The sequence below is a fragment of the Microcaecilia unicolor genome, chromosome 11, assembly GCF_901765095.1.
Source record: "Microcaecilia unicolor chromosome 11, aMicUni1.1, whole genome shotgun sequence".
Lineage (NCBI taxonomy): Eukaryota > Metazoa > Chordata > Amphibia > Gymnophiona > Siphonopidae > Microcaecilia > Microcaecilia unicolor.
In genome coordinates, this window is record NC_044041.1 from 107,513,866 (window position 1) to 107,534,684 (window position 20,819).

General features: G+C 48.4%; 7 protein-coding genes across 7 annotated transcripts; 4 read left to right on the forward strand and 3 right to left on the reverse strand.

Annotated features, from left to right (window-relative positions):
• The first annotated feature begins 2,199 nt into the window (after nucleotides 1-2,199).
• Nucleotides 2,200-2,511, forward strand: LOC115480965 (histone H4). The gene has a single exon (XM_030219949.1). The coding sequence runs from the start codon at nucleotides 2,200-2,202 to the stop codon at nucleotides 2,509-2,511; it is 312 nt and encodes a 103-aa protein (XP_030075809.1).
• Nucleotides 2,512-3,016: 505 nt separating this feature from the next.
• LOC115481220 (histone H2B type 2-E) lies at nucleotides 3,017-3,474 on the reverse strand. The gene has a single exon (XM_030220327.1). It carries the CDS (start codon nucleotides 3,420-3,422, stop codon nucleotides 3,042-3,044), a length of 381 nt encoding a protein of 126 aa, XP_030076187.1. The 5' UTR covers nucleotides 3,423-3,474; the 3' UTR covers nucleotides 3,017-3,041.
• A 307-nt stretch (nucleotides 3,475-3,781) lies between these two features.
• On the forward strand, nucleotides 3,782-4,228 carry LOC115481215 (histone H2A type 1-E-like). Its single transcript, XM_030220322.1, has one exon. It carries the CDS (start codon nucleotides 3,782-3,784, stop codon nucleotides 4,172-4,174), a length of 393 nt encoding a protein of 130 aa, XP_030076182.1. The 3' UTR covers nucleotides 4,175-4,228.
• Nucleotides 4,229-12,107: 7,879 nt separating this feature from the next.
• Nucleotides 12,108-12,757, forward strand: LOC115481210 (histone H1-like). Its single transcript, XM_030220316.1, has one exon. The coding sequence runs from the start codon at nucleotides 12,108-12,110 to the stop codon at nucleotides 12,729-12,731; it is 624 nt and encodes a 207-aa protein (XP_030076176.1). The 3' UTR covers nucleotides 12,732-12,757.
• A 516-nt stretch (nucleotides 12,758-13,273) lies between these two features.
• LOC115480966 (histone H3) lies at nucleotides 13,274-13,684 on the reverse strand. Its single transcript, XM_030219950.1, has one exon. The coding sequence runs from the start codon at nucleotides 13,682-13,684 to the stop codon at nucleotides 13,274-13,276; it is 411 nt and encodes a 136-aa protein (XP_030075810.1).
• Nucleotides 13,685-18,935: 5,251 nt separating this feature from the next.
• On the reverse strand, nucleotides 18,936-19,323 carry LOC115481219 (histone H2B type 2-E-like). The gene has a single exon (XM_030220326.1). It carries the CDS (start codon nucleotides 19,321-19,323, stop codon nucleotides 18,943-18,945), a length of 381 nt encoding a protein of 126 aa, XP_030076186.1. The 3' UTR covers nucleotides 18,936-18,942.
• Nucleotides 19,324-19,671: 348 nt separating this feature from the next.
• On the forward strand, nucleotides 19,672-20,064 carry LOC115481214 (histone H2A type 1-E-like). Its single transcript, XM_030220320.1, has one exon. It carries the CDS (start codon nucleotides 19,672-19,674, stop codon nucleotides 20,062-20,064), a length of 393 nt encoding a protein of 130 aa, XP_030076180.1.
• Nucleotides 20,065-20,819: the final 755 nt, after the last annotated feature.

Here is a 20,819-nt window from a genome sequence, read left to right on the forward strand (position 1 = left end):
GTGTGAGAGAGTGAATGTGCGAGTGTATGACATAGAGAGAGTGAGACTGGGTGCGAGTGTGTCTGTGAGAGAGAAGAATGTATGTGTGAGAATGAGAGTGTGTGCCATGGGCCCCCCTCCCAGTTCCAGGGTGGTCCTCCCCCTCCGAGCTCCAGGGTCGTCCGAGTTTCAGGTTCTCCCCTCCCTCTGAGTTTTAGGTTCCCCCCCCTCTCTCCCTCCTTCCCTCCGAGTTTCAGGTTCCCTCCTCTCTCCCAGTTCCAGGATCCCCGCCCTCGGAACGTGACGTCACACTCATGAGGGTGTTGTCCCTCCCTTCTAGTTCCAGGCCCCCTACCTTCAAATTTTAAAAGTCATCTTCTCTTATGAAGTCGGGTTTACGGCGGCCGGCAGCAGCGGTAACAGGCTTGCAGGCCTGGCCTCTCTCAGCTCTGGTCCAGCCCTCATTTCCAGCTCTGGTACCGCCCTTGCAGAAACAGGAAATGAGGGCTGGACCAGAGCTGAGAGAGAGAGAAGGGCCCAGCCTGCACGCCTGTTACCGCTGCTGCTGCTGTCGGCCACCGTAAACCTGACTTCGTAAATGAAGTTGACTTTTAAAATTTGGAGGTAGGGGGCCTGCAACTGGAAGGAAGGGATGAAGACACCTTCATGCGTGTGAGGTCGTGTTCCCAGGGGAGGGATGGGTATGGAAGAACAAGGTGATGGTCACTGAGAGGGTCAGTTCTGGAGAGGGAATATACGAAACAGTTAAGGAAGCCAAATAACTGGGGGAGTAATCACGAAAAGTCCTGAAAGTCAGAAGAAGCAGCTTGTACTGTAATCAAAAGGCAATGGATAACCAAAGCAGACCAGCAAATAGGGAAGAGACACACTCAAATTTACAGGCACGTCATAAGAAACATAAGAATAGCCATACTGGGTCAGACTAATCGTCCATATAGCCCAGTTTCCTGTTTCCATCAGTAGGCAATCCAGGTCACAAGTACCTGGCAGAAACCCAAATAGTAGCATCATTCCATGGGACCTATTCCAGGGCCTGCAGTGGCTTCCTCATGCCTGTCTCAATAACAGACTATGGACTTTTCCTCCAGGAAGTTATCCAAATCTTTTTAAAACCCAGATATCCAGTTTTGCAAGTAGGTGAGCCAGTGGCGTAGCTACAGGTGGGCCTGGGTGGGCTGGGGCCCAACCACTTAGGGCTCAGGCCCACCTAACAGTAGCACACGTTTAGGGTAGCTGGTGGGGATCCCAAGCTCTGCCAGCTGAAACTTCTCCCTGTTGGTAATGAAAACGCTACTCTCCATGTTACTAGTACCTGCGCATGCTCAGTTTTCAGCGCATGCCTGCTGCAGATTGCCAAGGTGGAAAGAAGCGTTTTTCCACCAGCTGAGATCATTTTTTGGAAGTGGTTTGGGGGGGGGGGGGGCAGAACACTTAGTACCCACCCACTTCTTGCCTAGGCCCACCCAAAATCTGTGATCTGGCTACGCCCCTGAATTGCATTAAGGCCTGTGGTTTACTGCACACAATTCTGGTTGTGCTCTAAATCCGGACGATGCATTAGAGAGATGCTTTCTTGGATTGCTGCACCCCCAGTTGCAGAGTCCTATTCGTCTTGGCATTTAAATCGTGGCCTCCCTGCTCTCTGGAGTGTCCTTTGTGAAGCAAATTTGATATGATTGGTATTACCAATTTTTGTTCCACATTTTTCCTGAAAGCAGATAATAGTCTGCTAATACCACATTTGAGAATACTGGAAAAATAAATCAGTTTAAAGCAGCAATGGGAAAAACAAGTAGAGAACAACAAAAGAAGTTTTAGTATGGAATGAGTGGAGACTGAGCAAGGGCAGGTTAGATGGTACTTTATATGTCCCTACTCGTCCTCATATTCCATGTAAATATCCTTAATGAGGCTTCGAATAGAGCAACATTTTATGTGTACGGTATGTACACATAGAATGTAGGGAGCGCATAGGATCAGTTAAGCTCATTTCTCTTCCTGTCACATGAAACCTTAAAGAAGTTGAAGAATGAGCACCGAGTCGGAGGCACGAATTGTGGGGGAGGGGAGGATTCAGCACTCCCGCCTTTTTTTCAGAACACAGTTCTCCATAAGGTCCGTCCACCTTCTATATTAGTGGCAGTTGGAAGGCTGGTGGCCTTTGTCATTCTATAGGGCTTTTCACTTTATAAGTTAAAAATGTCTGGTCGTGGTAAAGGGGGGAAGGGTTTAGGGAAAGGGGGCGCTAAGCGGCATAGGAAGGTGTTACGCGATAATATCCAGGGGATCACAAAGCCCGCTATCCGGCGCCTGGCTCGCCGAGGCGGAGTCAAGCGTATTTCCGGTCTCATCTACGAAGAAACTCGCGGTGTGCTGAAGGTTTTCTTGGAGAATGTTATCAGAGACGCCGTCACCTATACTGAGCACGCCAAGAGAAAGACAGTAACAGCTATGGATGTGGTGTATGCCCTGAAGCGCCAGGGCCGTACCCTGTATGGTTTCGGAGGCTAAAGGACCTGACCCTTAAATCTATCCAACCAACCCAAAGGCTCTTTTAAGAGCCACCCACACTTTCAGTAACAGAGCTGTCATGTCAGCTTTTTTCGTTTTGTCTGCATGTTTGTTGAAGAATTGTAGAACACAGTAGTTACGATTTCATGTGTAGCCAGTTCTATTGAGTGTGTTTGTGGTGTGTGGGAAAGATTTTTGCTATTTAATAAAAGCTGTTATATTGAGAGAGTGGGGTCTGGGAAAGCTTCAGAAATAAGGTAAAGGAGTAGTGCTATTGTTGGGCCAGCCCTACTCATGTAGCAAGTTGGAATGTTTACTCTTAATAAAAGCTGTTATATTGAGAGGAGTGTAGGAAAGATATCTTTGCAAGGAGAAAACCTTGACCTCCCTTCCGGAGATTAGGACTAGTGCTATTGCTGGGTCAGCCCTACGCGTGCAGCAAAATTTTAGCGCTTTAGGTGGAGCAAGTTGGGTGGCTCTGAAAAGAGCCTTTGGGTTGTGTGCGCGGAAGCTGTAGGCTGAGCCCGCCATTACTTGGAGCTGGTGTACTTGGTGACAGCCTTGGTGCCCTCGGACACGGCGTGCTTGGCCAGCTCACCGGGTAGCAGCAGACGCACTGCGGTTTGAATTTCCCTGGAAGTGATGGTAGAGCGCTTGTTATAGTGAGCCAGGCGGGAGGCTTCTCCAGCGATGCGCTCAAAGATGTCATTCACGAAGGAATTCATGATGTTCATGGCTTTGGACGAAATGCCGGTGTCGGGATGAACCTGCTTCAGCACTTTATACACATAGATAGCGTAGCTCTCCTTCCTGCTTCTCTTGCGCTTTTTGCCGTCCTTTTTCTGGGTCTTGCTCACGGCTTTCTTCGATCCCTTTTTGGGCGCGGGAGCAGATTTGGCTGGTTCAGGCATGGCCACAAGCTCGACGTCAAATTCTCTATCTGGAGTCCACAAAGCAAAGAATCTTAAGCTAGTAACGCAGTGAAAAAGCTTGTTCGGATGGCCATTTATAGGCTCTCCATGCAAATTGCTGGCGCTGAGTTTCTCTCCTTGCTATTTGGTCTAGACCAATGAAACGTCATCAGACCGCCTGGCAGCCCTTTGATTGGACCATTTGCCTGCCGATTATGATAATAGCTGAAACAGGTGGGTTTCAGGACGGTCGTTTCTTAACCAATGGCAAGGAAAGGAGTGTAAGAAACAGTGGTAGAGAGTATAAAAGCGGTTCGATCTGTGAAAGTTTCAACTATTTCTTCTAAAAACTTATCAAAATGTCTGGACGTGGCAAGCAAGGGGGTAAAGCTCGGGCCAAGGCTAAGACTCGCTCGTCCCGAGCGGGGCTGCAGTTCCCCGTGGGGCGCGTGCACAGACTGTTGCGGAAAGGTAACTACGCTGAGCGTGTGGGCGCCGGCGCCCCAGTCTATCTGGCGGCAGTGCTGGAATATCTGACCGCCGAGATCCTCGAACTGGCTGGTAATGCTGCGCGCGATAACAAGAAGACCCGCATCATCCCCAGGCACTTGCAGCTGGCCATCCGCAACGACGAAGAGCTGAACAAACTGCTGGGGAGAGTCACCATCGCGCAGGGCGGCGTGCTGCCCAACATCCAGGCGGTGCTTCTGCCTAAGAAAACCGAGAGTCACAAGGCGGCTAAAAGCAAGTAAAGCTGTCCCGCACAGAGGACGAAATCAAACCCAAAAGGCTCTTTTCAGAGCCACCTACTTTTTCTCGTAAAGAGCCAGATTTCAGCAGAGTATCGCCTTTAAATAAATAAAATAAGGAATCCTTATTAAGTGTTCCTCTGAGTTAGGTATTTCCCCTTAGAGGCTGGTGATGGATAGCGGAGAGCACTCCATGGTAATAGCCCTGAGTACCTGACTAGTGAGCTTTTAGCTAACAAAATAGGGGGGGGGGGGGAAAGAAATCAATGATTTAAGAACACACGGAGTTAAAAATTTAGGTATGCCAAGATTTCTGAGAGAACCAGTGAAGACAAATTTTGAAATAAAAGCTAATACAGAGCAGCAGCTTTTGGATAGGTCCACTCTCCTAACTCCGGGCAGCAGTTTTAAGGTCTCGACCGGGAAAGATTTTCTGACCAATCCCTGCACAGGGCGGGCTTTTCAAACTTTGCCACTTTTTCGCTCTGCATATATTAAAGAGCCGCTATTGAAGGGTGTTGCCAGCTTGAACGATACTTATCATATCTGCGTGTGTGTGAGAATCCAGAGAACGAATGCACATGTGATGACCTTTCAAACTGTGTGCAGAATTGCCTAATTACTCTGATCAATGGATTAAAAGATGTAGCATTGGAAAATCATGTTATTTGATCCCAGAAACCTGACTGAAATGTAAAAAAATGGAACGCTAGATGACCGAGGAGTAAAAGGGGCGATCAAGGAAGACAAAGCCGTAGCGTAGAGATTAAATGAATTTTTTGCTTCGGTCTTCACCGAGGAAGATTTGGGTGGGATACCGGTGCCACAAATGGTATTCGAAGCTGACGAGTCGGCAGTGGCATCACGAGGGCAGCTGACACCCGGGGTGGGTTGCTGCTGCACACCCCCCCCCCCCCGGGTGCAGCACGACGCACCCTTCCCCCTCCGTAGCGCAACCCCCCCGTGAGAACATACCTGGAAGGCGGTGAGGGGTGGGAGGGCCAATCCGCCGAGTGCACGCTGCTGAGGGGTGTCGGCACCTCGCTGGTTCCTTGCTCTCTCTGCCCCGGAACAGGAAGTAACCTGTTCCGGGGCAGAGAGAGCAAGGAACCAGCGAGGTGCCGACACTCCTCAGCGGCGTGCACCCGGGGCGGACCGCCCCCCCTTCCTACGCCACTGCGAGTCTGAGAAACTTAATGAATTCTCTGTAAACCTGGAGGATGTAACGGGGCAGTTCAACAAGCAGAAGAGTAGCAAATCTTCTGGACCCGATAGTATTCATCCCAGAGTACTGATAGAACTGAAAAATGAGCTTGCGGAGCTATTGTTAGTAATATGTAATTTATCCTTAAAATCGAGTGTGGTACCGGAAGATTGGAGGGTGGCCAATGTAATGCCTAATTTTAAAAAAGGTTCCAGAGGAGATCTGGGAAATTATAGCCCAGTGAGTCTGACGTCGGTGCTGGGCAAAATGGTAGAGAATATTATTAAGAACAAAATTACAGAGCGTATTCAAAAGCCTGCATTAATGAGACAAAGTCAACATGGATTTAGTGAAGGGAAATCTTGCCTCACCAATCTACCACATTTCTTTGAAGGGGTGAACAAACATATGGATAAAGGTGAACCCGTTGATATTGTGTATACCTCATGAAAGACTCCAGAGGAAATTGGTGAGTCATGGGATAGGAGGTAGTGTTCTATTGTGGATTAAAAACTGGTTAACAGATAGAAGTGGAGAAGGGTTGTTAGTGGGGTTCCCCAGGGGTCTGTGTTGGGACCGCTGTTTTTTAACATATTTATAAATGACCTAGAGATGGGAGTAACTAGTGAGGTAATTAAATTTGCTAATGACACAAAGTTATTCAAAGTTGTTAAATCGCGGAAGGATTGTGAAAAATTACAAGAGGACCTTACGAGACTGGGTGTCTAAATGGCAGATGACGTTTAATGTGAGCAAGTGCAAAGTGATGCATGTGGGAAAAAGGAACCCGAATTATTCCTACGTCATGGAAGGTTCCACGTTAGGAGTCACGGACCAAGAAAGGGATCTAGGTGTCGTCGTTGATGATACGTTGAAAACGTCTGCTCAGTGTGCTACTGCGGCTAAGAAAGCAAATAGAATGCTGGGTACTTTTAGGAAAGGAATGGAAAACAAAAATGAGGATGTTATAATGCCTTTGTATCGCTCCATGGTACGACCGCAGCTCTAATATTGTGTTCAATTCTGGTCGCCGTATCTCAAAAAAGATATAGTGGAATTAGAAAAGGTGCAGAGAAGGGCGACGAAAATGATAGAGCGGATGGGACGACTTCCCTATGAGGAAAGGCTAAAGCTTTGGACCATTTCTACCTGTTCAACTATCCTTCCCTCCCTGTAATATCGCTACCTCTCCTCCAGTGGCATTCCTAGGGGCGCTGACACCCGGGGCAGATCGCCGATGCGCCCCGCCCCCCCCGGGTGCAGCACCCACCCCCGGCGAAAAGACACCTCCTCACCCCGGCGAAAGAACCCCCTCACTCCCGGGTGCACACCGCTGGGGGTGGTGCCGCGCGCTAGTCAGCATGGAAACGAACGGCGCTGACCGGCGCATGGCAGCCCCCCAACGGCGTGCACCCGGGGCGGACCGCCCCCCCCCCCCTTGGTATGCCACTGCTCTCCTCAGATCTCCACCCCCAACAACTCTCAAACCAAGGAGTCTCTGTATCCTTGAGCAGCACCTCTGAACATCTGCCTGTGAGTTAATTATCTATGATTTATTCAATAAAAGAGACTTTATAAAAATAATAGAGACTTTGGGCGATTGGTGTGCCAAGGTTATATTGCATGATATTGAGGCCTCAAGTTATCAAGCCTCAAGAGTCATGACACCCTCCCTCTCTCCTTTTGTCCTGGGCCTGGTTTCTGAGCTGATGGGAAGGGTGTGTGTGTGTATGTGTTTAGGGAGGGGGGGCTAGGGTTGTCACGATGGGTGGACACGAGTTTATGGGGGTTGTTATTCGTGAGGTACGAGTCATAACAAGAAGCTAGGTGCATGATATGCTTTATTATGGTGGGTCGCAAGACCCGGTTACCGGGCATGGGGTCCCATGCCTTCTCCAGGACTTATAGGTGGACCTGTGAAATTCAAGACTGGCAAGGTGAGAATCCAGTGTGTGTGGATGTCTGTGTCATAATATTTTAAGTGTAGCTGGGGATACTACTGTTCAAATTTTCTTGTTACCAATTTATACAATTGGTAATAAATGAAACTGAGGCCTACTGTTTACTGCCAATTAGTGTTCTGTGAATTATGTTAAGTAGTGCTGAAGTAGAAAAGCTATGAGTGGGTGAGGGGTTCACGTTAACCTAAGGTGTGTAATAGTAGGGACTTGGAGAGGGGGTTACAGTAAGATGTAGGTAAGTCAGTCCCAGCTCCAAGTGTTAAATACTTTATGGCAAGAGGTTGAAGGATCCCCACTGACCTAATAAGGGAACAATGGGAGGAGAAAGTTGCACCCTGAGAGACCTCACAAGCTCTGTGTGTGTTAGCTCACAAGTGACGTCCCATATGAATCGTGGGCTGCTCGGAGATGCAGAGATGGGAAAAGCACCTGATGCCTTTTCATCCCTAAACCGAGAACTTATGCACTTTGCTGTTCATAGTGTAGATTTGGACAATCACAAAGCATTTAATTATACAGCTCATTGAGGGTTTGCCAAGACTGAGAAGTGCATGAAAAGGAAAATAATTGAGATATTTTTCCCGTAATTCTTCTTTCCACAAAAAGTAGTAGTAACCACTTTTGTGTAGACTAATGATGTGCATCAGACAAAGAGCTTTCAATGAACCATCTAGGCTGATGAACTGTCAGATCGTCCAGTACCAATCTGCTATGGATCTTTGTCTTGTTTACTGACAAATTCTCTGTTATGGAGACAGCAGACCATAATTGAAGGTTTGACCCCCAGAATCATGTAATAGCCAAATCCCTGACGAAAAAGAGGCTATCCAATACAATTTCTTGGTCACCAGAAGGCAAAGCGCTCTTTTCAGCTCTGCATTAGTGACTGCTCCAATACTGGCTAATGCTGAACTACATCTTGAAAGCTATGTGATACACACTTACAGCTCAGCTTATGCCATTAGAAGTGCACTTGGGCAAACAAACCTATAAGGAGAAGAGCATTCTGTTGTGTACCTGAGACACAAATTCCTCAACAGAGGTACCTGTCTTGTCTGAAAAGAAGGTGAGCCCTTAGGTCCTGCAAGGCCCCGAAGGACCTCAGAGGAAAGCCTTGCAACCCCAAGTCTTCACCCGCGGCGACCACCGTTCACCGAGGGTTGAGCTCCCAGCTGCAGGCGGCCAACGGGACTTCCGGAACCGTGGTGTTGACGAACTGACCCAATACTGGAACCAGGAGCAAAGAGGGCAGGTGGGAAACAGAGGAGTCCAAAACAGGCAACAGGTCAGGGCAGGCAGCTCACAGCGTAGTCGAAACAGGCAATAGGTCAAGGCAGGCGGCTAGCAGAGTTGTCCAGAAACAATCCAAAGGTCAAAATCAGGAGAACAAGGAAAATGAACTGAAAACTAGAACACACGGAGACTGGCCTCGGTAAACAGAACCTGAAGCTATGTCCTGTCTCAGGCCCGCTCCTTAAATACTGTCAGCATTCAACCGCCCAGCCCCAGCCGACATGGCCGGCCAATCGGAACCCGGTTACTGACGAAATCCTTCTGGTTGGTTCCGTCCGACCTCCCAGGCGGGACTACAGCACCGGCCTCCCAATCTAACTCCTCTGAGGCGGAGCTTCGGGTTCCTGCGCCCGAAAGTGGAGGCGACGCCGGCCATCGCGTCTCGGCGCCATTCTCCCCGCTGGCGGAAGCACGGACCTCATAGCCGGCGATTGAGGCCCCGGAAGCCGCGATCGCCGGCCCACGGCCTCGGCCCCGGACTGGGCAGCTATCGCCGCGGCGAGCCCCGGCTCTCCGCCGCGGCCTCAAGAAGGCCGGCCCTCACCGCAATGGACACCGGTTCTTGCTTCCCACAGAGGAGCAGCCAGAGGGAGCGACGGATGTGACAGTACCCTTGGTCGCTATTGAGAAAAGTGCCTGTCCTTGATGCGACCAGACTGAAAAGCTTTTACCTGCTGGTCCTCCATAATCTTTAAGAGGTAAGGTCTATCCTCAGTGAGTCCAGTAAACCCTGCATATCCCGTGATCTGCCTTTCTGTCAGGGGCGTAGCTACGGGTGGGCCTGGATGGGCCCCGGCCCGCCCAGTTTGGGCTCAGGCCCATCCAGAGAACACTCCCAACACCTCCGTCACCGACGTGTCTCCGCACACCCTCTCCCACCCCCACCGTAGCGCTTCCCTTTAACGCTATCAGCGCTACCTCCTGACCTCACAGTCTCCGTTTTCCACCTCCCGAGGCAGCGCTTGCAATTTGCTCTCATCAGCGCGCTGCCTAACACAGCTGACAGACGCAGCGTGACGTTCTACTCTGGGACCTTCCCTCTGCCGCGTGCTTTCCGCCCTGCGTAAACAGGAAGTTGAATTAGCGCGGCAGAGGGAAGGCCCTGGAGCAGGACGTCGTGCCGCTTCTCTCAGCTGTCTCAGGCAGCGCCGACGATAGCAAATTGCAAGTGCTGCAGCGGGGGTAGAACACGGAGACTTTGAGGTGAGGAGGCACTGAACTTGCAGGGGGAGGTTGCAGGGAAGGGGAGACAGAGAGGTGCTGGATTTGCAGGGGGGAAGGGGAGAGGAGCTGCATATGTGGGCGGGCGGGCCGTTGGTTGGAGGGAAAGGGGAGGTGAAGTGTTGGACATGTAGAAGGGGGGCTGGGATAGGTGCTGGATCTGCAAGGGGATTGGGGATGGCTAAAGGGAAAGGAGAGAGATGTGGACCATGTGGGGAGTAAGGTAGAGGTCCAGCATGGAGTGGGGTAGGGACAGAGCATGGGTGCCCACCCATCCAACCTGCTGGCCCACCCAAAAATTGCTTTCTGGCTATGCCACTGCTTTCTGTGCGACGAGGCATTTCTTTCAAGAGAATATAGTAAATGCAGTGATGAGGCTGTTCTTTCAAAATTCTGAGACTTTAACCAAACAAACAGAAGAGCGTAGAATAAGGGAGATTGGCCAGTCCGGGACCCGCGGTCAATGGGGGTGGATTGGGGAACTGTGAGCAGCTCCTTATCTCTGACAACAGCCTGGGCGGCTGCGGAGGCATCCGGTTTAAGACGTCGCTTGCCCAGGCCGCAAGAAGTGTAGCGTGTGTCAGGGGTGGGAATGAGGGGAAGCTGAACGAGCAATGGGAAGAAAATTGCTTCTGATTGGAAGCATTTTTTAAAATGGGAACTCTTCTTTAAGTCCCGCGGTAGGACCAGAAGAGAGGGCGGCCTCTTCAGAGTTGGATCATTCCTGCTCCTCGGAGGTATGCTGATTGCCCACCTTCACACCCTAGAGTCAAAGGCTGGCTAATGTTGCAACTTTGGGGGGAGAGGGTACCCAAGCTAGAAGCACCTTCAAAGGAGGTCCTTTGAAGTAGGCCTTAACATTCACCAGATGGTCAATGTTAGATCTATGCTCTCAAGTGCAGATTGCTTTATTTGCCCTTGCGGCCAGCCAAGGTATTTTGGCTAATCCCTGATTAATGTTTTATTGCTCGGAGAAGATACTGTGAACCACCTTTGAAGAGAAGCTGCAGCTTTGTGTTTTATACCAATAAATGCTTGTTAAAGTTAATGAAGTTTTCTAGCCAATTACAGTGGTTTAATTATTTTCAGGTATAGGAGATGCCTGGCATCCCCTATTAAGGTTTTTCTGGCCTGAAGATGAGAAATGCTATCCTTGGTGGCGGTGGTGGGGGGTGTCATTTTTGCTGGAATATCCTTGTTAATGTATGATATTTATAACTGGGTGCAAAATATATGTGTTTTCTGCCAGAGCAATAAAGAAACTTACTAGACTTAAATTAGATCACAACAGGAGAGTTAATTCTCGCTAAGGCCTTGTGGTGTATAAAGAACCTTAATGGACTTAAAGAAGAACACAAGATATCTGATGAGGACTCTAGCGATTATGGTAGTAGGACAGGGAGGTAATTCTCGCTAAAGTCTTTTGGTGTTATTTAGAAAGTTACATATATACTCTCCTTATCAATTTGTTACTCTCCTTTCCTTTTCATGTTCTGAAAGGATTTGATACTTTTTTTTTTCTTGTGGAGATTGTTTTCTTTCCTTGTTTTATGTTTTGTACATTATTTTCTATGAATGCACCTCAGGCAACACTTGAGCACCTAAACTTGGGTTTTGATTATTAAGACAACAAACTTTTAATAGGTTCAATACCAGGATAGTGCAGAATAGTATGTGCTAGTTCTCTTCAGTTAGATCGGGTTTTTTTTAATGAGAATTTTCCCAGGGAAGAGCCGGTGAGGAACAGTGTCGTTTTACACCTTTTAAAAAATTGTTTCAGAGAGTTTATATAAATGTAGAGCCAGAGATCGCTTTAATTTTCACAAATCAAAATGTTTGTTTTATGGCTTTGGGTGCTGAAAAAGACTGAAGGAAGTAGTTAGTGTGCTCTTTTCAACTTTATTAGCCCACATCTTTACCACAAACCACGGTTTCTCCACACTGTAAACTCTTCTTTTGAGATCCGAATGAGAATGTTTGTGTAAATGAAAGTAATTTCGTTATAAAAACATAATTTCGGGTGCTGAAGAAACACAGGGCTAGAAGAGCCGTAGACCAGATGTCTGTAGCAAGCAGGCATTGAGTGGGCAGCCAATCAGAGGGCGGCTGATACTATAAATAAGAGCAAGAGCGGGGCGGTTCTCTCAATTTCAAGGCGGCAAGTAAAGATAGCCACGGAGCGGAGTTTAGTAATTTGCTTTTAATCAACTCTAGTACGTACGGTACGACTCTTTTATTTTGTTCTTTGAAAGGAAGAATGGCAGAAGAAACCGCTCCAGCGGCAGCCGCTGCATCTCCTCCGGCTGCAGGTGCGGCCAAGAAAAAGGCCAAAAAGCCTGCGGGAGCGCGCAAGTCATCTGGCCCCAGCGTCTCCGAGCTGATCGTGAAAGCCGTGTCAGCTTCAAAGGAGCGCAGCGGCATGTCTCTGGCTGCCCTGAAGAAGGCTCTGGCGGCGTCGGGCTACGACGTGGAGAAGAACAATAGTCGCTTGAAGCTGGCCGTCAAGAGCCTGGTGAGCAAGGGCAGCCTCCTGCAGACCAAGGGCAGCGGAGCTTCGGGCTCCTTCAAACTGAACAAGAAGCAGCCGGAGAGCAAGAAGAAGAGCGCTCCCAAAAGCAAGAAACCGGCCGTGAAGAAGCCGAAAAAGGCGGTATCTGTGGGAGTAAAAAAGAGTCCGAAGAGACCCAAGAAACCGTCAGCAGCCGCTACCAAGAAAGTAGCCAAGAGCCCCAAAAAGCCCAAAGCGGTTAAACCCAAGAAAGTGGCTAAGAGCCCGGCTAAAAAATCTAAACCCTTGAAAGCGAAGGTGAAGAAAAACCCAGCAAAGGCTGCCAAACCCAAAGCCAAAAAGGCCGCAAAGGGGGCCCCTAAGAAAAAGTGAAGCTTTCAACCTTTGTTAATTCTCATATAAACCCAAAGGCTCTTTTCAGAGCCACCACCACACAGATCAGAGAAAGAGTAAGATGAATTTGGTTCTTATTAAATGACTTGAAACGCCTGCATCTGCACAGTTGTATATTATATAAGCTGGAGCTTTGGTACATCAAAGGGCGCAGGCGTAGCTGCCAGCAAGTTGGTTTAGTTCAGCAGAAGCAGGTACGCTTCTTTGGCCTTTACTCGGCGCAAAAAAAAAAAAACCATTACAATTCAGACAAGAACAGGCCAAGTGTTTCAATACTGCAGCAGCCTGAATAGCGGTTTGGGGGAGGGGGAAGAGCCCGCATTACCACAATTCAGTAGAGAACATTGTTCAATACTAGTTTATTGGGGGTGGGGGGAGAGCCGGGAAGAAAGACGGCAAGATGCTGCCTACAATCCCTAAGTAGTAACCATAGAGCAGACTGACTCGTCAGCTCTTTTTGTGTAGGGATGTGGTGGCTCTTAAAAGAGCCTTTTGGTTGTGTAGCTGGAGCATAATGCTTTTTAAGCCCTCTCGCCACGAATACGACGGGCCAGCTGGATATCTTTGGGCATGATGGTGACTCTCTTGGCGTGGATAGCGCACAGATTGGTATCCTCGAAGAGCCCCACCAGGTAAGCCTCGCTAGCCTCCTGCAGGGCCATGACAGCCGAGCTCTGGAAGCGCAAGTCGGTCTTGAAATCTTGCGCGATCTCTCGCACCAGGCGTTGGAAGGGCAGCTTGCGAATAAGCAACTCAGTAGACTTTTGGTAGCGGCGGATTTCCCGCAGCGCTACAGTACCCGGTCGATAGCGATGAGGCTTCTTCACACCACCTGTGGCTGGGGCGCTTTTGCGAGCGGCCTTGGTCGCCAACTGCTTACGAGGAGCTTTTCCTCCAGTCGACTTACGGGCAGTCTGCTTAGTACGGGCCATGTTGGACACAAGCTCTTCTTAACTCTCTTCTGCTTTCAAAAAGATGCCACTGACTGTATATATGAGACTAGAGATCGCGCGCTGCGCCGTTCTGCTCTTTTATAGGTTGCTCCATGACTGCTGATAGGCTCCGAGAACCGTTTATGAAGGTATGAAAAGCCCGCCCTTTGGCGTGATTGGTGCTTTGCTTAGAGGTGCATCTCTTTCTCTTGTGAGGAAATGGCAGCCTCTTCGTAGAACAAGACTCAGAAACCGTGGTTTGGGTTCACCATGCAATCCATTTTGTTTTTAGTGAACCTGATAAAAGGGTATCTTACTTAGTGTTTTTTTTTTTTTTTTGGGGGGGGGGGGTCGTTTTTGTTTCATATTCTCCACCCTCCTAGATTGTTAACCATTTTGAAATCTTGTAAACGAATGAGTAGACCGAACTCGAGGTTTGAAATTCCCGCCTTCTGCAGTGATCGGAAAGAAACTCTTCTCAGTTACCACTGCCAGCCGCAAACCTGAATCCCAGGGACCAAGAAATGTTCAAATGTCTTGGGATGCTGCTGTTAAATATGCTTACCGAAGGGATTTTTCTCATTTTAGGTCGGGGGGCGGGAGGTGGTTGCACCTGGACATAAAAAGGAAAAATGAAGTCTTGACAACTATCTTATTCTCTACAACAGTGTTAGAAGAGGGAATTGGTTGTTAAAATGTGCAAAAGTTGTGCATAGAAACCGTGTTTTTAGAAAGTATACTTGGCATGCACCCTACTTTATTTGCACTGGCTCCATTCAGCTTTTGGCAAAAACTAGCTTTTGGACCAGTAGAAGCCAAGCCTGCCTTGTCTTCCCCTGATACCCGTTTTTTGGGGGGATCAGCTCAGCTCAGCTCTAAAACTGATAGGGAAGACTCTACAAGCAAAATTCACAGAAAGGGACTTTGCTGGATAGCAAGTCAAGGATGTTAGATGAGACGGTAGGTATGAGCCAGTAGGTGGAGATTGCCACCATTTTCGCTTCCCCGAAACAATAGCAAAAGATTACTAGAAATAAGGGGCTTCCTATATGTAGATATTTAATTTTTTTATTTCATGATATTTATATCACCACAGCTTAAGATATTATTGTAGCTGGAAGAAACAGCAGTTATAAACTCTGTGTTTTTGTGCTCATTTTTCTACTGTTCTATACAATACAGATGGCGAAATGTCATTGAGGATACCGTTTACTGATGGGTTCATCTTAACTGTTGTTGTAATGTACCTTGGGAAGCCTGGTATTATAAAGATGGAATATATTGAAATGAAATGGAAGTAAAATTAAACTCTCCTTTCATAGGGACACATGGAATCACAACCACAGCTAATGAAAACTGAAACTAAAAACCAGAGTGCTTTTATTTTTATTTATTTGTTACATTTGTACCCCACATTTTCCCACCTATTTGCAAGCTCAATGTGGCTTACATAGTACCTTGAGGCGTTAGTCCCCGTCTCATCTGCCCGCAACCTCGGAGTCATCTTTGACTCCTCCCTCTCCTTCTCTGCGCATATCCTGCAGACTGCCAAGACCTGCCGCTTCTTCCTCTTTAACATCAGCAAAATTTGCCCTTTCCACTCTGAGCACACCACCCGAACTCTCATCCACTCTCTCATCACCTCTCGCCTTGACTACTTCAACCTTCTCCTCACTGGCCTCCCACTTAGCCATCTATCCCCCACTTTAATATGTTCAGAACTCTGCGGCACGTCTCATATTCTGCCAAAACCGATTTATTCATATCACCCGTCTCCTCAAGTCACTTCACTGGCTTCCAATCAGATACCACATTCAATTCAAGCTTCTCCTTCTTACCTACAAACGCATTCAGTCTACTGCCCCTCACTACCTCTCCTCCCTCATCTCCCCCTATGTTCCCGCCCGTAACCTCCATTCACAGGACAAATCCCTCCTCTCTGTACCCTTCTCTAACACCGCCAACTCCAGGCTCCGCTCATTCTGCCTCGCCTCACCCTATGCTTGGAACAACCTTCCAGAGCCCTACGCCAAGCCCCCTCCCTGCCCATCTTCAAGTCTTTGCTTAAAACCCACCTCTTCAATGCTGCATTCGGCACCTAACTCTTACCATTCACTAAATCCAGACTGCCCCAATTTGACCGCCCCTATCGGACTGTCCGTTCACTTGTCTCTTAGATTGTAAGCTCCTTGAGCAGGGACCATCCCTCTATGTTAATTGTACAGCGCTGCGTAACCCTAGTAGCGCTTTAGAAATGTTAAGTAGTAGTAGTAGTAATGAAAAACAGATACAAAGTGATGTTATTATCAAAGAGGTTCATGTGTTACAGATACGTTAGTAGAATCGTAGAGAAGAAAAGTTATATAGTGTTCGTTACGGGATTTGGTTTCGTTGTGTTGCTGGATTCAGGCACTTACGTTGGGTCAGTAGGGTATGCCTTTTGGAATAAGATAGTCTTTAGTAATTTTCGGAAGTTAAGGTGGTCATGGATTGTTTTCACAGCTTTTGGGAGGCCATTCCATAGTTGTGCACTTATGTAGGAGAAGCCGGATGCGTAAGTTGTTTTGTATTTCAAGCCTTTGCAATTTGGGTAGTGTAGGTTTAGGTATGATCTAGCATAACTGACTCTTTCTTGTTGGTAGATCTATGAGGTCTATCATGTATCCTGGAACTACACCATATATGATTTTGTGGACCAGAGTGCAAATATTGAAGATGATCCGTTCTTTGATTGGGAGCCAGTGCGGTTTTTCTCAAAGAAGTTTGGCACCGTCAAAGCGTGTTTTGCTGAATATCAATCTGTCTGCTGTATTTTGGGTGGTCTGGATTTTTTTGTTAGGCTGACTTTGCTTCACAATCCAAGTCACAGCTGATTTCATAACTTAATGCGAAATTTAGGACCCCTTTTACAAAGCCATGATAGTGATTCCGGCATGTTAAATACGACGAAGACCATAGGAATGAACAGGGCTTCGTCACATTTCTGCCCTGGAATCACTAGTCTGGTTTTGAGAATGGAGCCCTGAAATTTCTGCTACAATTTTGTATCAAAGCATTGATTTGGAGCACTGTATTTAACAATAAGCTATTGTGCAAGATTAAACCTGCATTAGTTAAAAATAAGTAACATAGTAGATGACGGCAGAAAAAGACCTGCACGGTCCATCCAGTCTGCCCAACAAGATAACTCATATTTGCTGCTTTTTGTGTATACCCTACTTTGATTTGTACCTGTGCTCTTCAGGGCACAGACTGTATAAGTCTGCCCAGCACTATCCCCGCCTCCCAACCACTAGCCCCTCCTCCCAACCACCGGCTCTGGCACAGACCGTATAAGTCTGCCCAGCACTATCCCTGCCGCCCACCACCAGCTCTGGCACAGACCATATAAGTCTTCTCAGTCTTATTTACCATCCCCTTCCTAATAATTCCTAGCATCCTGTTTGACTTTGGCTGCGGCTGCATACTGGGGAGAATATTCCAGACAATCGAATGTCTCAACAGTACAATGCAATTTACCCCCTCAAACCCTACAACCCCACCACCCCACAAGAATACAAAGAATAGCCCCACCCACCCAGGACTACCTTACAATCTCAGGTGGTATAGTCAGGGCAGGAGGGATTTTCCAGCTCCAATAAACATTTTGAGTGCAGAGTCAGAATGGGCAGGAGTAAATGGGGATGACCCCTGCCCCAACAACACCCTTAGACTACCAGGGATTGTAAAATAGACCAAAGGGACTTACAGTAGGTGAGCATTAAGGCCTGTGGTTTACTGCATACAATTCTGGTTGTGCTCTAAATCCGGACGATGCATTAGAGAGATGCTTTCTTGGATTGCTGCACCCCCAGTTGCAGAGTCCTATTCGTCTTGGCATTTAAATCCTGGCCTCCCTACTCTGTTTGTGAGGCAAATTTGATATGATTGGTAGTACAAATTTTTGTTCCACATTTTTCCTGAAAGCAGATAATAGACTGCCAATATCACATTTGAGAATACTGGAAAAATAAATCCGTTTAAAGTAGCAATGGGAAAAACAAGCAGAGAACAACAAAATAAGTTTTAGTGTGGTATGAGTGGAGACATGCATGGCGCCGTGCCCCGACGGGCATGCCCACCAAGCCCCAGCGGGAGGCGAGGGAAGGGACATCCCCTATCGCCAGAGGCTCCCCGCTGGGCATCGGGAGGAGCCAGAGAGGGGCTTAAAAGCCCACGATGGGAGCCGGTCGACCTCTTCCGGTCGCCGCGGCAAGCTGTGTACGGTATGTACACATAAAATGGACCTACAGCATAGGATCAGTTAAGTTCATTTCTCTTCTTCTCACTTGAAACCTTAAAGAAGTTGAAGAATGGACAACACCGAGTCGGAGGTACGAATTGTGGGGGAGGGGAGGATTTAGCAGCACCGCCTTTTTTTAGATTCCAGTTCTCCATAAGGTCCGCCCTCCCTCTATATTAGTGGCAGTTGGAAAGCTTTCCGTTTGCGCTTTTCACTTTATAAGGTAAAAAATGTCTGGTCGTGGTAAAGGTGGGAAGGGTTTAGGGAAAGGGGGCATAGGAAGGTGTTACGCGATAATATCCATGGCATCACAAAGCCCGCTATCCGGCGCCTGGCTCGCCGAGGCGGAGTCAAGCGTATCATTCTCCGGCCTAATCTACGAAGAGACTCGCGGGGTGCTGAAGGTTTTCTTGGAAAATGTTATCCGAGACGCCGTCATTTATACTGAACACGCCAAAAGAAAGACAGTAACCGCTATGGATGTGGTGTATGCCCTGAAGCGCCAGGGCCGTACCCTGTATGGTTTCGGAGGCTAAAGGACCTGACCCTTATCTATCCAGCCAACCCAAAGGCTCTTTTAAGAGCCACCTACAGTTTCAGTAGCAGCTGTGATATCAGCGGGGCGGGGCGGGGCGGGGCGGGGGGGGGGGGGGGGTTGTCTGTATGTTGAATTTTAGAACACCGTAGTTGAGAAAAGCTGTTATATTGAGAGTGTTTGTGGGAAACATTATCTTTTTGCTCTTTTTAATAAAAGTTGTTATATTGAGAGAGTGGGGCGTGGGAAACATTATCTTTGCAAAGAAAAAAAATCTTGAAGGTCTCCCTTCCCTTTCGCAGATAAGGTAAAGGAGTAGTGCTATTGCTGGGTCAGTCCTACTGGTGCAGCAAAATTTTAGCGCTTTAGGTGGAGCAACTTTGGTGGCTCTGAAAAGAGCCTTTGGGTTGTGTGTGCGGACGCTGTTGGCTGAGCCCGCCATTACTTGGAGCTGGTGTACTTGGTGACGGCCTTGGTGCCCTCGGACACGGCGTGCTTGGCCAGCTCACCGGGTAGCAGCAGACGCACTGCAGTTTGAATTTCCCTGGAAGTGATGGTAGAGCGCTTGTTATAGTGAGCCAGGCGGGAGGCTTCTCCAGCGATGCGCTCAAAGATGTCATTCACGAAGGAATTCATGATGTTCATGGCTTTGGAGGAAATGCCGGTGTCGGGATGAACCTGCTTCAGCACTTTATACACGTAGATAGCGTAGCTCTCTTTCCTGCTTCTCTTGCGCTTTTTGCCGTCCTTTTTCTGGGTCTTGTTCACGGCTTTCTTCGATCCCTTTTTGGGCGCGGGTGCAGATTTGGCTGGTTCAGGCATGGCCACCACAAGCTCAACCTCAAATTCGCTATCTGGTGTCCACAAAACAAAGAGTGCCCAGGCCACTGCTAGTGAAAAAGCTTGTTCGGATGGCCATTTAAAGGCTCCCCATGCAAATTGCTGGCGCTGAGTTTCTCTCCTTACTATTTGGTCTAGACCAATGGCACGTCACAAGACCGCCTGGCAGCCTTCGGATTGGCCTATTGCTCATTGTGATAACAGCTGAGACAGGCAGGTTTAGGACGTTCGGTTCTTAACCAATCGCGAAGGAGTTTAAGAGAGTGGCAGAGTATAAAAGGGTTTCGATCTGTTGGCATTTTAAGCTATTTCTTCTAAAAACTGATCGAAATGTCTGGACGTGGGAAACAAGGGGGTAAAGCTCGGGCTAAGGCTAAGACTCGCTCGTCCCGAGCGGGTCTGCAGTTCCCTGTGGGGCGGGTGCACAGACTGCTGCGGAAAGGTAACTACGCTGAGCGTGTGGGCGCTGGCGCCCCAGTCTATCTGGCGGCGGTGCTAGAATATCTGACTGCCGAGATCCTCGAACTGGCTGGTAATGCTGCGCGCGATAACAAGAAGACCCGTATCATCCCCAGGCACTTGCAGCTGGCCATCCGCAACGACGAAGAGCTGAACAAACTGCTGGGGAGAGTCACCATCGCGCAGGGCGGCGTCCTGCCCAACATCCAGGCGGTGCTTCTGCCTAAGAAAACCGAGAGTCACAAGGCGTCCAAGAGCAAGTAAAGCTGTCCCGCAGAGAGGACGAAACCAGAACCCCAAAAGGCTCTTTTCAGAGCCACCTACTTTATTTTGTAAAGAGCTAGATTTTAGCACGAGCATCACCTATAAATAAATAAAATAAGGAATCCTTACTAAGGCCCAGATGCAGCAACCAAATGTAAAAAAATCTAAATCGTTAAAGTCCCTAACGATTTTAAAATAACGAAAAATGCACCAAAAAAAAGTCACACATGCTGAGATCGGTATTGAAACGTACAATGTATCAAAGAATCACAATACACATCGTTAATCGGCCCCCAAATCATGCGCAGAGCAGCCAAGCGTTATGTTAGCTGCTCTGCGCATGCCACAAATAGTCAAAACACAGTCAAATCACAAGCACATGGCTCCCAAATCAAAAAAAAAAAAAAAAAAAAAAAAGGGTCGGGAGGGGGCAAAGGCGCTGGTCAGGAGCATCCTATATGGCCGTCCTTGCCCCCCCCCACCCGTGGTCGCCGTTCCCCCCGCCCCACTTCCCCCTGCATTCTAAATTAAAAAGCAAGAATAAAAGCAAACGTACCTTTAGCAGCCCCGGCCCCCCTCCCTTCCTCACTACTCTGTCTCCCCTCAGCTCCGCCTCCCGACATCATCCTACGTAGGTTACTGACGTCAGACAGGGGCGGGCGCAGCAGGAGAGAGACGCGCGACCGAAGCTGGGCGAAGGCAGGCATCAGCTTTCTTCTTGCCCGTGCAGCGCCTTCAGACAGAGGAGAGAGGCG